This window comes from Eleutherodactylus coqui, chromosome 6 (genome assembly GCF_035609145.1).
Source record: "Eleutherodactylus coqui strain aEleCoq1 chromosome 6, aEleCoq1.hap1, whole genome shotgun sequence".
Taxonomy (NCBI): domain Eukaryota; kingdom Metazoa; phylum Chordata; class Amphibia; order Anura; family Eleutherodactylidae; genus Eleutherodactylus; species Eleutherodactylus coqui.
Genome location: NC_089842.1, coordinates 172,539,025 through 172,556,330, shown reverse-complemented (window position 1 = coordinate 172,556,330; position 17,306 = coordinate 172,539,025). Strand labels below are relative to the sequence as shown.

Sequence of the window (17,306 nt, the reverse complement as noted above, 5' to 3'; positions counted from 1 at the left end):
GAGATGACTTGTGAATACCTTAAAGGTGAAGTTTCCTGAATTTTAGGCCTCTTTTACACAGGCGACAGCGAGGAATTTGCAGCGATATCGCAGCTATGTTCTGTGTGATATCGCTACGTTTTCTTGCGGCGATATCGTGATTTGTGGAGCTCTTTTGAAATATAAGCCCTACACCAAAAATAAACCCTAGCTACATTTAAAAAAAACAAAACAAAAAGAAATCACAGTTTTCGTACGGTGGGATGCAACTTTTACAGTAAGAAGTCCTACTATTTGTTCCTAAAATAAGCCCTAGCTGCATTAAAAAAAAACCAATACATTACCTAACAGGCGCTGTCTGCTCCACCGCCCTTCTCCTCTTTCTCCGCACTTTATCTGAGCCATGGCGCTCGAGAACCAATCAGAGCCAGTGCTTCCCGGAGGCACGATTTTTGAACCCCCTGACCAGGAAGCGGTGGCTGAAGACTACAGACAAGTGCCACGGAACTTACAGAGGAGATGTGCAGCAGAGCAGACTACGCCTGTTAAGTAATGTATTGTTTTGGGTTTTTTATGCAGCTAGGGCTTATTTTAGGAACAAATAGTAGGACTTCTTACTGTAAAAATTGCATTGCACCGTACAAAAACCATGATTTCTTGCAATCACAAAGGAAGGCTCCATAGGGAAACATGGGCTACAAAACATTGCAAATCGCGGCTGTATAGAGCATGCCCCATTTTTTTTTCTCGCAATGTAGCAGCCTACAAAACATCGCTAATGTGAACAAACCCATGGAAAAGCATGGGCTTCACATACATGTGATTTGTAGCGCTGTCGCATCGCGATAAAATCGTACGATTTTGTCACTTGTGTGAAGGCAGCCTTAATAGCATGATAAAAACATCTAGAACATTTGTGCTATTGACAATTTATCGTCAGTGTCTTGTGGCAACTCGTAAACAGCATTAAACATAAAGTGTATGAACATGTAACAGTAGTAAATTCTATAGGGACTTGTTGCTAAACCTTTGTTTAATATTATTAAACAGGACATTTCAGAAGTAGAGAAACTAGAGGCTCTCCCTACACTACTAGAGCTCTCTATCTCCGGAAACCCAGTGAGTATCACCAACTACTAGTTTTCTAGTTAGTTAACACTGTCTGTGCTGACCTGAGTTGGCTATACATCTAAATGTAGTCAGGTTTACTTTCAGTGCACTATTTCTCACTCTGATGTAATCTTTAACCCTTTCCAATCCAATTTGTATCCTGGTTTTCCTAGGGGGGGGGGGGGGTTACTCTTTTTCTACCGTTATAGAATGGCGCTATATGTTGGCTAAAGCCAGTACTGCATGAAGTGACACGTTGGATAGGCTCTGACAGCAGAGAGGCTGGCAATATACAGTAAGAGAACACCGACGGACGTCTTCCAACATCAGAGCTGTACAGCCTTAAATCATAATGTCTTCAGAGGTCAGACAGTGGATTGGAAAGGGTTAAAGGGCCATTCTGGTGAAATTTGTTTTCATTATGTAGCTAGCCCCCAGCATATATTAGTTGACTAGTATGCTTTGTTTAGTTATTCCTTTCTCTCTCAAACTCCTGGCCTCTTTCTTATCAGGAGGGTCATGTGATCTCAATTCTGATTCAATTGGGTTTATATATTCAGTTTTCAGTCAAATTCTCAGTCTGTGTTATGCTATTACATGGACCCTATCACAGAAACTGCTTAGAGGGTGTATGCAGACATCCCTATGACAGTTCTACATGCTGTGCTACATTATACACCATCCTGATCCCCAGACATCAAACACACAGGTCAATTACATCCATCCTGACCCCACACATCCCACAGATCTACTACATCCATCCTGATTCCCAGACATCACAGGCACAGCTATACTACATCTATGTTGATGCGCAGACATTACACACACAGCTTTACTACATCCATGCTCACCCCCACACATGACACACACAGCTCTACTACATCCATGCTGATTTGGTGGTAGGTCAGTGTCTCCTGTCAGGACTGCTGAGTTGAGTCTGAGATAATAACGGCTTTGTTGTATTCTCATTTTGTTATTTTTGTCCCCCCCTTCCAAGAGCCCAAACTTTGCTCTTCTTCTGTCAGTCAGGGTCTGTGTTTTATATACGCTGTAGGACCTGCGATGATGTCACCAGGGGCGGAGCATGAGAAGCACCCACACACATACATACAAACAAACAAATAACGGACAAGAGGCTGTTAGTAGTTTGACTTATGTAGCTTATTTAGGTGAACACCGAGTGTAATGGTAGTGATTGATGTGAAAATGAAAGCAAAAATCTCAACATCAAGATAAGTATCAGACAGGAGGTTGTCCTGCATGAAGTTAACTGCAATATATAGAGGAGATCTACATAGTGTGACAGGCAATCAGGTGAGGGGTGAAGGGATGGAAAAATATGTTTTTGTCGAGTGGCCCTTTAAATGTTATGTTCATGGCTTATACTGTTTCCTATATCAAATAATAAGATAAAGGATATAACATTTTGATTCCTCTAAAGAAGATTTAAACTTATGTATAGGCTGCAATATTAATGTAATCTTACCAATCTGTATTATGCCCTCCTTGGTACTCCCCAGTGCCTCTATGAGAAGCATTGCTTGTATTGGAGAATACATGCCTAATGGAGCATGACATATTTTTCCCTCATGGATTCAGCCTATGAGAAAAATCCTATAGAGAGGTTCAGTACCAGTCCATAGATTTCTATGGGTGCCTATTATGTAACTGGACCAAACTATAATAGTGTACATGAGTCCGAAAAGTGGACCGTCATTAATTTTTATTGTATTAATAAAATGTGTGACTGAACACTGCATAAAAAGTGTCCTGCTTTCATTTCCTCACCTGTACTTTTGAGCAACTTGGCAATGGTTCATGCGTGGGTTCATTACAAAGATATCCCTGCAGGATTCCGCTGAACAGCTAATAACAAAGACAATGAGAACAGCTATTTTAAAGTTCCTTCAAATGCATATATTAGGGAATGTTAAAATAGGCAGCTCCCTAATATGCAGCAATTTCCTGCAGCTGAAGGATCATTCTATTCAGGCCTGAACAAAGAGGAGTCAGCAGAGTATGCAGCCATCTTGGGCCCCCAATGAGAGGGACACCCAACTTTTGGGTAAAAAAAAGCCCTATAACCCAGTGTACTCAATAGTACAAGCGGTGACAAGAAATTTTTAAATATTTACGATTACAGAAAAATGCTTCTTTCTCCCACTCCCTTCACCTTCTGCATGGAGCACCCACCACAAATTAACTGGTGAAATTCATCTTGAGGGCAGCAGAAAGGAGACAGATTATCAGCTGACTGAGAGATCAGGTTACAGCTACTGTCTATAGAAGTTTGTTGAGGGGAGAAAGAGAAGGAAGAGGGAGCTGCTTGAGAGAAAGAGATACTACAGCTTTTAGTAAGGTTGCATTCCCACGGGCAGTTTTCCTGTGCGAGTTAGAAAAATTGCTACATGTCCTATTTTTGTGTGAATCTTTGCAAGAATCGCTCATTATTTTCTATGGTTAGCTTAAAAAAAACGCACCACAATCACATGACATGCGATTTGCATGCGAGTATAATGCATTTTTAATGCGTGTTACTAGAGCAGAGCAGTGAAAGATGCGTGTGAAAAACATGCATGAAAACCGCACAGAAAACAGTCAATTCTTCACTAAACAAAGTACCACTCACCAGTGTGAATATGGCCTCAGGGTTCCTTCACACTGGCGAGGAAATCGCGGTAATATCACATTTTTGTTCATGCAATGTTTGAGTGTCAGTGATGCCTTGCGATAAATCGGAAACTCCATAGGGAGAGAAGGGCAAGAAAAAATTGCAGAACACAGAAAGATAGGGAATGCAGTCATTTCAAAATCTCGCAACATCGCATGACAGGAAACATCACAGATGGGAATTAAGCCATTTAAAAGCATGGGTTTCATAATTTAGCGTTTTCTAGGCACTCTTGCATTGCTCAAAAATGGCGTGATTTTCTCACAAGTGTGAAGGCAGCCTAAGTGTTCTTGTATCTCACTCCAGTCTTGGATTCACAGCTACACTGTGCAGTACTGCTGTATAATGTTCTCCATGCTGCTGCACTTGAAGGTGTACTACAGAGAGATAAGGGAGCAGGATCTCCTTTGCACTCTGTGTTCAGTGTATAGTAGACTTGATAGCCGCTAGTCTACACCCACTAGCTCAAAGAAAATTGACAGTTAGGGATGGGGCCTGAAAAGGGTAAAACTGGTGAAAAATGTAGGCTACAGGTCTTATAATGGCCAGAAATAGTGTTATTCTTTATGTACGGACACGATGGCTGACTTTGAAAAGTTACCTGTATTTAAGTATGTGGTCTAAGTACTCATGTTTTCTTTACTACTGGGAAACGGTATAAATAGGCACAGCTAGCCATTCTCTGCTGTAACTCACACAATACTGCCTAATTAGCATTTTATTAAAACTAAATACGTTCCTATTGCTTTTCCGTAACTGTATCTTTGGCTTCTCTAGATTACCCGTAAGATGTTCCACCGTCAGCTCATTGTACTGCGCCTACAAAACCTGCAGATATTAGATGGCATTGCCGTAACCTCTGAGGAAAGAGCAAGGGCAGAAATGCATTTCCTGGAACAGCAAGTAAAAGCTTACTTTCTTTGTGTAAATTCGTTTTATATTGGCCATTAAAGGCTGAATAAAATGCTGAAATGGTCTCTGCTCTGCATTTATATTACACCAGACATAACACTTATTCACAATAACATGAACTGACACATCTATTCATAAATATGGACAGTGCTGGGCATCTTTGTCTACAATATTCAATTCATTTCAGGACTATAAATATAACATATGATCAGGGGCTGGCCAGCAAACCTTAGCCTGGGGGGCAAATGCACAGCACTGGCCCATAAGTAGCAGCCTACCATCAGGGTGGAAGGACACCAGTCAACTGGCTGCACATGGCCAAACTATGGTCTCTTGCGGCGGCCAGCGACTGCAAATATCAGCAATATTGTACTACCATTGGTTGCTGCAGGTGGGTGTTTGTCTGTGTGCAAGCAGTCGCATATTATGTTTCCACCCTAACCTGTTTCTCTCTTTATGGCACCAGAACTAACTTCAGGGCTCCTGCCCACGCACAGATATTTGCTGCAAAATCCGTGACAGGAGTCTACACCGCGGATCCACAGCAAATAGCGCCCATAGCATGCTATGGGAAATCGATTTTTCCTCCAAACTTACGGAAACCAATTGCGGTTTCCGCAAGCAGAGGAACAATCGCGGCATGATTCATTTTTTTCACGGATTCCACGTGGACGGCATCCATTGAAGTCAATGGAAGTTGTCCGATCCGTGGCCCTTCCATAATGACATTGTGGAAAGGCCACGGATTCAGCATCATTGCTAGGCGCAGGAAAAGAAGTAGTTTAAAAAAATCTGTACTGCGCATGTCCAACGGAGAGCCATGCAGACCATCTGCAGTACAGAAGAAAATAAAACTAACCAGGTACGCGGGGACGTCACAGATAGCAGAGCTGGATTCTGCATGTGGAATCCGGCTCTGCAGTGTGCAGGACCTTAGTTTGTATTTACATAGCACCAGAACCAACCGCAGAACATAAGCACAGCACCAGAACGAAGCTCAGTACACACATATGGCACTAAAACCAAGCTTAGAACATGAATACAGCACCAGAATCAAGCTCATAACATAAATAAGCCACATAACCAAACGCATACCATAAATATGGCACCAGAACCAAGCTCATACCATAAGTAGAGAACTGGAACCAACCTCAGTACATCAATATGGCAACAGAACTAAGCATACAGCATAAACACAGCCTCAGAGTCAAGTACTATGTTCCTTTTATATATGGCCAGTTTCAGACAAGCGTACCATTAGTGCATTTTTGGATCTACAGGGATCTGTTAAGCAGTCAGTTTGGGTCAGTAGACTCACAGTTGGGCCGTGAGACGCATCCTTGTTATGAGCACATTTAGACTTGTCTGGAAATGTCCTGATAGTGATTACAGTGCAGTTACCTACAGGGATCACAATTTCTGTTTACAGTACAAGCAAAGTGAATGAGATTTTACAAAGCTCCTTCACACATTACGTTTTTTTTTTCTGCTGCGATAACGCAGGGAATTTGAAAAACGCTGCGGATTACGAATCTACAGCACATCTATTTATGTTGTGGAAATTGGGAAGAAATGCAGAAAATTCTTTGCTTTAACCTGGGTTCACACGGGGCGGATTCCCGTCGGAAATCTCGCGGTTTGCCCGCAGCAAAAACCGCGAGGTTTCCGCCGGGAAGACCGCCGTGGAAAAAGCCGCGGCGGCTTTGAAGCGGCCCGGCCGCTCGCTCTTTCTCTGCGGCCGGCGCTCCCATAGAGGAGAGCGCAGCCACAGCGGAATGAAAAAAAGAATGGACATGCTGCATATTCTGAAACCGCGGCTGCGGCCACCGCAGGCGCGGTTCCATCCGGACTTACCGCAGCGGATTGGCCGTCCCGTGTGGGCAAGATTTCTGAGAAGTCTCGTCCACATGGCTGGCTAATCCCGAGATTAGCGGGCGGATTTGCCGCGGCGAAATTCCGCGCGGCAAAACCGCTGCAAATCCGCCCTGTGTGAACCCAGCCTTAGAGATTTTTGGAGAACACAAAAACTCCACCAAAATACGCAAATAAACCTTTATTACGGATTTTAAAGCGATTATGCTGCGAAAATGCACTGATTCTGCTTGGAAATTTGCATTTGTTGACATTTGAAAATAAAGTTTGCCAGTGTGAACTCAGTGCAAGAGCTACCACTACCAAATCACAAAAATGCAGGTGCACATACAAAATCCACAACACAAACTGCAGCATTTTCCGGAAAAGCTCATTACCTGTCTATCTGCAGAAAAACTGAGATTCTGCAGCAGAATTTCCCCATCTCAGACATTGTTTGTGAAGGTTGCGTAAAGGCATTACAAGTAGACTTATTTTACATGTGGATGGTAGTGGTGACCATATCTTTTAGATAGACCATATTCAAAAGGTTGTAATATGGCTGTGAGATAGAGACGGCACATTTAGTGCCAAAGACTGGACTGGACCATGTGTAAGCAGGAAACTTTTTGCCGATTTGCGCTAATGAGGGCTTAAACAGTCATGTGCATGTGGCAAATGCGCTTGCTTCTACGGAGCGTATTAGCGCATGCACCAGTCAAAATCTTTTTGGCTTTGACATTTCAAATTACATGCTATTGCGCATAGTTAAAGAAAAGGAAAAGCAGGAAGATTGGTTCTGGCCGATACATGCGCACATCTACTTCGTTCATAATGCAACTGTGCGGTCGTGTGACAAAATACACAGCATTACCTATCTTGGTGCGGATTATGCACCGCAATAGACCATTAAAGTAAATGGGCAGATGCAAATACTCAAGCAAGCTGCGTATTCACTACAATATGCATCCAATTTCCATGAGCCTGTCTGCTCCCTTTTTGGTGTGCACCAATACGCTATGTATTGGCTCACATAAAAACACACTGGAGCTGTCAAAAAACACAGGTGTAAACGATTTTTGGTCACATAAATATGCAGTGTATTTGCACGATCGAAATGCGCTTATGCAAATGTAAACGAGCCCTAATTGTGACCCCCATAGTGGCCCCAGTAGTAATAGTGTCCCCCATTTTGGCCCCGGTAGCAACTCCCCTAATACCAGCTTTTCCACTCACTCAACCTGTAGCACCGATCCAGCAGCCGCCACTGAGTCTTTGACCGCAGACCTCTCACCGGACAGGAGAGGTCAGCGGTCACAGACTCTGCACCGCTGTCACCGGACTGGAGCTGCCGGGTGGGTGAGTAGAATTTATGTTCGGTTTGATGCAAGGCCGGCGGGCCACATAAAATGAGGTGGCGAGCCAGTGGGCCTTGTGTTTGACATGTGTAGAGAAAACAGTAGGCTTCATTGTTGACAGACACATCTCTACGTACACATCAGCTCCATCAACATTTGGAGGGGTCAGTCCAAGTAGAAGAGGAATAAACCAAATGGTTGTATTGTGTTTTTTCTTTCTCACGGGTAGACATTATCCGGTCAGAACTCTAGCATAGAAGTGGTCCACCCAGTGTCCACACTGTTCCTCAACAAGGCCCCACCATTACGTGTAACCAATGTCTACCTGCCAGGAGGGAACCACCACCACATACCCGGGCCTGATCTCTACTTAAATAATGCACAAGACGACATCTTCCCAAATGAATCAAACAAACGTAAGTAAATTGCAATCCATTTTGTGTGTTTGTTTTTCTAAAACCCATTCAGTTGCTTGTGTAAGTACACATATGTTAATGGATGTTAAACACAGAGAATCCTAATCATGCCACTAATTCAGGCTTTCACTCCCGCTATACAGGAGTCCTTGGCTGGCTGGCGCTGAGCTGGGTGGCTCGTAAGTGCTAATTTCTGCACAAAGTATTTTCCGCCAAGAGTTGTTGACATAATTGAGCAACCCTAAACATGGCTTTTTCTTTTAAGCACCATGGATTAAAAACACAGAGACTAATTTTTAAACGTATGCTTAATGCTTAGAAACAAAAATGTCAATCAGCAGCAATTAAATAAGGACAAAGATGTCAGCCTGAAGCAATTAAACAGACAACCTTGCTGTGGATTAATGAAAATGTGTTTTTATAGGTGCTTCATAGAAACAGACGTGGAGTGTTCTACATAGGGACAATGCTAGCCAGCGTGTTTCATACACACACAGCCGGAGTGCTGAATAAACACAGGCTTTCAGAACAGCAGGTACTAGAAGAATAGCAGCTGTAGGATTGCCTGCGTCATGCACACAGCTAGCAGGGTTCTTGCCCGCTGGATTCTGCATCTTAGACTGTGCTGCATGTAGACAATGTAATATGTGACCAATGTCATATTCTTCATGTCAACCAACCGTACAATAGAATTTAGTATCATTTTTGTTAAAAATCAAAATGTAGTCTTATCTTATGGTGAAGAATCACCATAGCTGATAGCTGAAGACATCCTTACATATCGCTATATAAGCGCTATATGGGGCCATCTTCAGCTGCCAGAAGGGACGACAAAGCAGGAGCAGTCCAAAATGAAAGTGCAGGTACTCTTTAATATACATGTTCAGGCTATTGTGCACCTTTTCTTTATTTTCCCCACGTCTTGATTCCCTGTTACTCTTATGAGAGTAACAATCTTTATTTAACTGTATTTGACTACTGTTGATTTGAATCTGACCACATGAACATGGGCATACTACAGATGAGTACAAGCTCTAAGTCATATCAAGTAGGAACAGTAATATGTCACCAGGGGCATAACTAAAGGCTCAGGGGCCCTGATGCAAAACGTGAGCTGGGACCCCACTCTATCTCTATCTGTATCTGTACCCGTACCCATACCTAAACCATGCTGCACAGAGACATAACTTGAAGCTTCTGGGCCCTAATGCAAAACCTGTAACAGGGCCCCCAACTATAATGCCTTATTCATAGAACTGGGCTCCCTATTTGGAGAAAAGAGGCCTTATGGGCCCCCCAAGGCTCCTGGGCCCGGGTGCCTTTGATAATACAGAGGTGTTTCTTGTTGAATTGCTATGCTGAGAAAAATCCTGGTATGCTCCATCATATGTCAATAAAGCACATTGTGGAGCAACATATGGAGGGCACACAGAATACTCAGGCTGCATAGTATGGAGCCATATAGAGGAACTTTGCCTCCATGCACACTGCTCTGCCTGAAGGCTGTGCAAAGATTGGCTCCATTTTCAGATTGTGCTGATTCTGCTTAATCAGCTTTAAGTTCCCCTACAGTTTAGCACAAGCTCTGTTTGTTCTGAAAGAAAAGGACATTAAACATTTGAATCAACAGAGCTCATTCTACTTTAGATCCGCTTCTTTCAGTGCTCACAATATGCTTTTTCTAGGATTCTTGGCTTTAAAACGACACCAAAATAATGTTGGTAGCACTTACAGAAACAGAGCTACCGCCGCTTGAAGTGGGGTCGGGAATATTAAATTTACAGCTGTTACTTTTCAGTCAGTTAACAAAACAGAGAGGGAAGGGGGATCAGGAAGGCAGCACAGGAGATTTGTGATTCTCCTGTCTTTCTCCCTGTCCCAGGTACAAGGTGTCATGGACTTTTATTTGTTATCACCTACATCAATCATAGAGCATATTTGCTCTCTCGTTGTCACATATGGGTGTTTTTTTTCCCCCAGAAAAAAAGTAAAAAGATGAAGACTTGCTCATCTAATCACTCTGCACACCATTTAACTCCACAGAAGCCACAGAAGATTTTAAAACGTTTTTGCCCCTTACATTAAGGCTTGGATTATTGAAAATTTCAAAAGAACAAAAAAAAAACTGAACAGAATTGGTATTGCTACATCTATTACAAGCCATACTATAAGGGTGCCTTCACACTGGCGATAAAATCGTGCGATGCGAGAGTGAGTGAAAACACAGAATTATGAAACCCATGCTTTTCAATGGTTTTCTTCATATTTGCAATGTTTTTACTCCTGCGATGTTGCGAGAAAAAAAATTGCGGCATGCCTATCTCTTTGCGTTTTGCGTTTTTGAATTTCCCATCTTTCCCCATGGAGCCTCCTTTTTATTGCATTGGAAAGCACGAACTTGCGATTTTCGTGCGATGCATTTATAACATTAGAAACTCCTATTAATTTTCGTGGGAATCAAGGGAATAAAGTTGTGATTTTGTCGCGATTTTCTCATGGCGATATCACTATCGTCAGTGTGAAGGAGCCCTAAAACAAAACATTATTTATCTACCGTAGTAAATTACCCCCCCCCCCCCCCCCCCGCCATTTTTTGTAAATTTTGCATCTCCAAAGCAGGAATAAAAAAACTCAAAATGTCGTGTACATACCTCAAAATGGTACCAATAACCTGTTATCTGCCTAAGGACTCTATAGTTAAGACTGCCATTAAATTAACAAGGCAGTAGGGTATCTATCTGACATTTTGGGCTTATTCGCACTGCCATAGGCATTTTTAAGTGCGCCCGTCGGCGCTGTAAAAACACGTGAGCAGGTGCACAAAGCTAACGTTTGTACACCCGTTCAGATGGCCCGAGCTTGGTGCATATATGCCGAGCCCACAATACCACTGGGCAGGGGGAGACAGTTTAGCTCTGCTAAACTGTTCTCCCTCTTCCCTCCCCCTCACCGGCTCTCAATAAGGGGAGGAGGTGGGACGGGCCAGGAGCTTATGTGCTAAGCTCCCGCCCTCTCTTCCCCTTGTCACAACCAGCAATGGGAGGGACGGGACTGGTGAAGCTTAGCCCCGCCCTCTCATTGCAAACAGCCAGCGAGGGGCAGAGGGAGCAGGGAAGGGGGTGGGAATTTAGCTGTCACGCTGCTAAACTCCCTCCCCCCTCCCTTCTCCAGCAGCTGTCATAGGCTCCCATAGGAGCCTATGCACCTGGCAGCGGCGTAAAAGCGCCTGACCGAAATGCACAATCCTGGCCGGCCGGGCGCTTTTACGCTGCGGAAATACGCCCATATGCACTGATGCATTGTAAACCAATGCATCAGATGGGCAACGTATATCGGCCAGGCGTGAAAACCCAGCCGATATATGCCCGTGTGAATCCAGCCTTAGGCTAGTTTCATACAAATGTATTACAGCTGCATTTACTGACCTGAACGTGAAGCATCATAGGTCCCATTATGATAAAAATGACAAAAATCAGTGTGCACATAGGCTGTACCATATCTTACCATAGACTTTAAAAGCAACGTGGCTGCAGCTTTTAAATAAAAAGAAAAATAGAAAAATGCCACTAAAGATAAACTCCATGTAAGAAATCAACCTAAATGAGTGTGAACTTTTGGATCTTCTGAGACTTTCCAGACCACTGTTATACGTTGGTACCCTGTTGAATTTGCCCAGTACAATGTACAATACAACACAATGCGTCTGTTTTCTAATATTTTTGAGCTATAGAAAAATTACAGGCAGGCGCTTATATAAAAATTGATTACAGTCTAAATAGACATTTTTATATTTCAGACAAGAAAACCAAGCACCATGGAGGTGTGATGAATAACCCACGCAGCGTGAATGCAGAAATTGCTTTCAGGCAGTTCAAAGGAGGAACAAGTATTTCTTCCACATACTTACAACAAGGCAGCCAAAATCGAGCAGCACACTTACAAGGAAGCAATCTGGAACATGAAGGAAGGTGTGCTAATTAATGGCTACTGCTGGGACAGCAGCCCTGACCAACATATGCAGCTTTATTTTACCTGCAGCCTACACAGAGTGGAGACAACTGTGCCCTGAGCTGAATCAATAGCTGGGAATATAAGACTTGGGATTTGTATGTTCTCCCTCTCTTGTGTTAGTTTAGTCTGGGTACTTAAACTTCCTCCCAAAAAATGATAAGAAATTAGCCTGTAAGGTCAGTTGGCGAAAGGGAATATTGAGGGTCTCCTTACTGGACTAGCTAGTCAGTTCATTGGTAATGTGTTCTGTAATTACATTGATCTAGCAAGAAATTCTGGGTGATCTCAACTCTAAGACCTCATGTCCACGGGCAAATTAACAATTTAAATCCGCAGCGTTTTTCCTGCACGCGGATCCGCGCCCTATAGGGATGCATTAGACACCCACAGGTAGTTATTAAATACCTGCGGACGTCACTTTTCCCTGCAGGCGCGGGTCCCACGTGCAGGAAAAAATCCAGACATGCTCCATTTAGGTGCGGGTCTCCCGCGGGGACGGCTCCCGCAGGCTTCTATTGAAGCCTACGGAAGCCATCCGGATCCGCGGGAGACCCGCGCCTGAATTAAACTCACCTGCTCAGGGCGATGCAGGTCTTCCTTCCTTCGCGTCCGGAAACTTCTTTCTTCGGCCCAGTGGATGTGCCCGATGCATGCGCGCGGCCGGCGTGCCAAGCACATCCGCCGGACCGAAGAAAGAAGATCCGGCCGCGTAGAAGGGAAGACACGCACGGCCCACAGCAGGTGAGTTTATTCTTATTTTTAGCCTTCATGTCCGCGGGGTAGGAGGGACCCGCTATGGATTCTCCATGGAGAATCCGTAGCGGGCCTGATTTTCCCCGTGCACATGAGGCCTTAGGCCTTCTGAAATCTGCGTAGGCTATAAGGGCTTGTGCAGACGGTGAAATGTACCTTTGCATCATTTGTGTCAGGCACTGTCACTTTGACCCTGGTGGTAGCATGCTATATATTATTCAAGCTGCTAACCAGGGTAGCCAGAACAAATCATCAAACCATCAGACACAGCAGACCCCAGTGCACAGAGCCTGTACTGCTTCTCTAAAAACAATGTCTTCATATGAAATCAGAGGTATATAAAGGTACAGTAAGGCGTCATGGACCTCAATGTCTGTACAAAACAGAGTAGTAATACAGCAGAGTACGTGAGCCTTAATAGAGACTGGAACGCCAATGAATGATGCAATACAAAGTTTCACAGCTCTTCATGTAGACTAATTCTACTATAAACTATGAAATAGTATTCAAAGATAGAAATTCGATTTAGCTTCCAGATTCATATAGATAAAGTGAGAAGGTCAAGTGAAAAGTTAATAGATTTATATATATTCAGGGCAGCAATCAGTAACCCTGTTTAAATATAGCAGAAGGGACTAGAATAGTTGAAACATACCTCTAGTTCTACATGAGACTGATAGTTATACATTGTAAGCTGCAGATGTAGCATTTGCTAATCAGAGTAAGTTTACACGGGGCAGAAGTGTTGCAGGAAATCTGCAGGGAAATCCACAGTAACAAATCCAAACTGAATCGTGAGGATTTTGCAGTGGATTTTCCTTTTGTAGTGTATTGACTATTCCAAGCAATCCGCTGCTGCCTTTGTGGCAACACTTACCTGGATCCCTGCTAGTATTTGTCTCCTGGCCTTCAACAAGGATGTTTTGACTCATGTAACAAGCCAGGTCAAGTGCCCACATGACACATCGGGGTTTAACCCTTTCCAATCCAATTTGTATTCTGGTTTTCCTAGGGGGCTTACTTATTTCTGCCATTATACAATGGCGCTATCTGCTGGCTAAAGCCAGTACTGCATGAGGTGACACGTTGAATAGGCTCTGACAGCAGAGAGGCCGGCAATATACAGTAAGAGAACCCCAATGGATGTCTTCCAATATCGGAGCTGTACAGTCTTAAATCATAATGTCTTCATATGTCAGACAGTGGATTGGAAAGGATTAAGACTAGGATTCAGAGACCAGTAGGGACTAGGCAGGTGTCACCACAGGAGCTCCAGGTAAGTAGCCTGCTTTTTTATATTTTAAACAAGTATCCGCAATTGGGGATTTTGTTGCAGACCCATGTGTAATCCATAGCAAAATCCACAACACTAAGATTTGATTACGAATGTCTTCTTCCACATTGAATTTATTTGCAAAATCCATAACAAATCCTTGCTCTTCCCGCATCAGACATTAACACATTGTGGGTTTAAAAATATGCAACACAGAATGGATAGCACATACGTGAAGGAATTTCCATGCAATAAAGTGCTTTATTTGACCAAATTCCTGAAGCCAGCAATTTAGCAACATTTCAGACAAAGCCCTCTATGAAGCATATTGTGGAATGGGTGAATGGGGACAGGAGTTGCTCCTTCCACAATATGCTTGATAAAAGGCTTGCCTGAAATTTTGCTAAATTGCTGTCTGCAAGAGCTTGGTCAAATAAAGCACTTTCTTTAATGTATGAAAATTCATTCAATTGCATGTTATCCATTCTGTTCTTCTATTGAGTTAAATGAGTTTTAACTCTTTCCAATCCAATTTTGGATTCCGGGTTTCCTAAAAGGCTTTTTCTTTTTGCTGTTATACAACAGTGCCACTGCTAAAGCCAGTGCGTGTGCGCCAGAGAGGCTCCGACAGTGGGGTGGCTGGCAATAGACGGTAAGAATACCCTGTTGGACTTCTTCTGACATTGGAGCTGTACAAGCTTCAATCAGAATGTAGGAAGATGTCAGACAGTGGATTGGAAAGGGTTAACACTATGAAAAAAACTTAAAGGCTGGTTATGGCACAGAATTAAAAAAATGCAATACTCATCCTCCTTCAACCCCCTGGAAACAGCTAAGCAGCTCCGGCTTCCAGTATGCACGTCTGGCAAAAATTAGATGATCACTGCTGTCAATCAGAGGCCGCAGCGTCACCGCCTGAACTGCTGGCATCAGTGCTCGCATCCCGAGTGCCGTGAAGCCAGGAGTTTGGTGAGCATTGCGTATCGGCACTATTCTATTTAATAGGACCTTTGCACAATGCTTGCTGGATACACCTTCCTGATTTTGTATTACAATAGTGGTTTTTAAAGACAAATGTAATAACGGAGCGATAAATGTAGAAAAAATAAAGGTCTGTTAAACGGGACTTCAGTAACATTTTTTTCCAATATTTTCGCAGATTTGGAAATGGAACAGTTCGTCAAAACCGGATGTAAAACAATGGTTTTGGTGAGACAATTGCTCCTGAACTACCTCAATAACATCATAATATGCATATGACATACTTATAGTTATTGACTTTCTTTGATATTTGTGGTAAATGTGTAAATCCTATTTTATGTAATATAAGATATTTATATGTTTATGAGAACATTCTTACATTAAATCAAAACCATTCAGGCTCCTCAAGCTCATGCACTAAATGGCCACTTTTTTAGTGACACTATCTGGTAGTTTGTTGGACCTCCTTTAGCCTTCAGAACTGCAGCAATTCATCATTACATAGGTTACACTAGGAATTAAAATTGTTCTGCATGAATATTAGGCCGTGCTAACAGGATAGCTTCTTGCAGTTGCCCCAGATTAGATGCTAGTGCTGACATGTTCTGAACAAGCATCAGCATGGTGCAACAGAAATATGGCTTCATATGCCTAGATGATGCTTTTCCACCATTCAGTTATACAATTTTTGCACTCTTTTGCCCACTGGAATCTTGCCTTTTTTGTTTCCTTATCAATGGCACTTGGACTGGTTGTCTCCTGGTCGTCAGGCCAGTGATTAGAGCTCCAGAAAGATAATTTGCATATTCCAGATTAATTCTGAGAGGTGACTTAATAGCTGTTTATGAATATCTGAAGTGCTGTCACAGTGCAGAGGGATCAGCCCTATTCTCATTTGTACAAGGAAAGACTAGAAGCAATGGGATGAAACTGACAAGGAGAAGACACAAATTAGATATTAGACAGTGAGAGTGATGAATAAGTTGAACAGGTTGCCACGGGAGGTGGTGAGTTCACCTTCAATGGAAATCTTCAAATAGAGGCTGGACAGACATCTGTCTGGGATGTCCGGCATTGAGCACCCAATTACTCTGGAGGTCCCTTACTGCTTTACAATTCTATGATTGCTAAGTTGTGCATTCAGACATGTTAGTTGCTGCACCAAGGCTGTATTCGGCTGCAGTTTATTTGACTGTTCAGTAGGGTGACCCATGTAGATATGGCAAAAAATAAGGGGTCAGCTATACAACAAGACGCCTTCCCAGTTAGTTACATCTGCTAATAGTAATGTTAGGGTAAAGTTTTAACTGCAAAATAGTGCTCAAAACTGATGTATATAATGAGAAATGGCGCTTACACGCAAGATTTCCAATTATATAAGCTACAGCATTAATATTAACAATTATACTTTAAAAGGTTAAAGGGGTTGTCCCGCGCCGAAACGGGGTTTTTTTTTTTTACCCCCCCCCCCCCCCCCCCGTTCGGCGCGAGACAACCCCGATGCAGGGGTTAAAAAAACAAACCGGGTAGTGCTTACCCGAATCCCGGCGGTCCGGCGTCTTCATACTCACCTGCTGAAGATGGCCGCCGGGATCCTCTCTCTCTGTGGACCGCAGGGCTTCTGTGCGGTCCATTGCCGATTCCAGCCTCCTGATTGGCTGGAATCGGCACGTGACGGGGCGGAGCTACACGGAGTTGGCATTCTGCACGAGCGGCCCCATTGAAGACAGCAGAAGACCCGGACTGCGCAAGCGCGTCTAATTTGGCCATTAGACGGCGAAAATTAGACGGCAACCATGGAGACGAGGACGCCAGCAACGGAACAGGTAAGTGAATAACTTTTGATAACTTCTGTATGGCTCATAATTAATGCACAATGTACATTACAAAGTGCATTAAAGGGGTTGTCTCGCGGCAGCAAGTGGGGTTATACACTTCTGTATGGCCATATTAATGCACTTTGTAATGTACATTGTGCATTAAATATGAGC

At 43.3% G+C, this 17,306-nt stretch overlaps 1 protein-coding gene across 1 annotated transcript in view; it reads left to right on the top strand.

Moving 5' to 3' along the window:
- Positions 1 to 16,755, top strand: part of LRRC9 (leucine rich repeat containing 9) — a 97,667-nt gene extending 80,912 nt beyond the window's left edge. The window contains exons 29-33 of the mRNA XM_066608216.1: positions 1,030 to 1,098; positions 4,538 to 4,663; positions 8,111 to 8,297; positions 12,094 to 12,265; positions 15,494 to 16,755. Coding sequence (XP_066464313.1) covers positions 1,030 to 1,098; positions 4,538 to 4,663; positions 8,111 to 8,297; positions 12,094 to 12,265; positions 15,494 to 15,530 — 591 coding nt within the window. The 3' untranslated portion in view covers positions 15,531 to 16,755. The remainder of the gene's footprint in view (positions 1 to 1,029; positions 1,099 to 4,537; positions 4,664 to 8,110; positions 8,298 to 12,093; positions 12,266 to 15,493) is intronic.
- Positions 16,756 to 17,306: the final 551 nt, after the last annotated feature.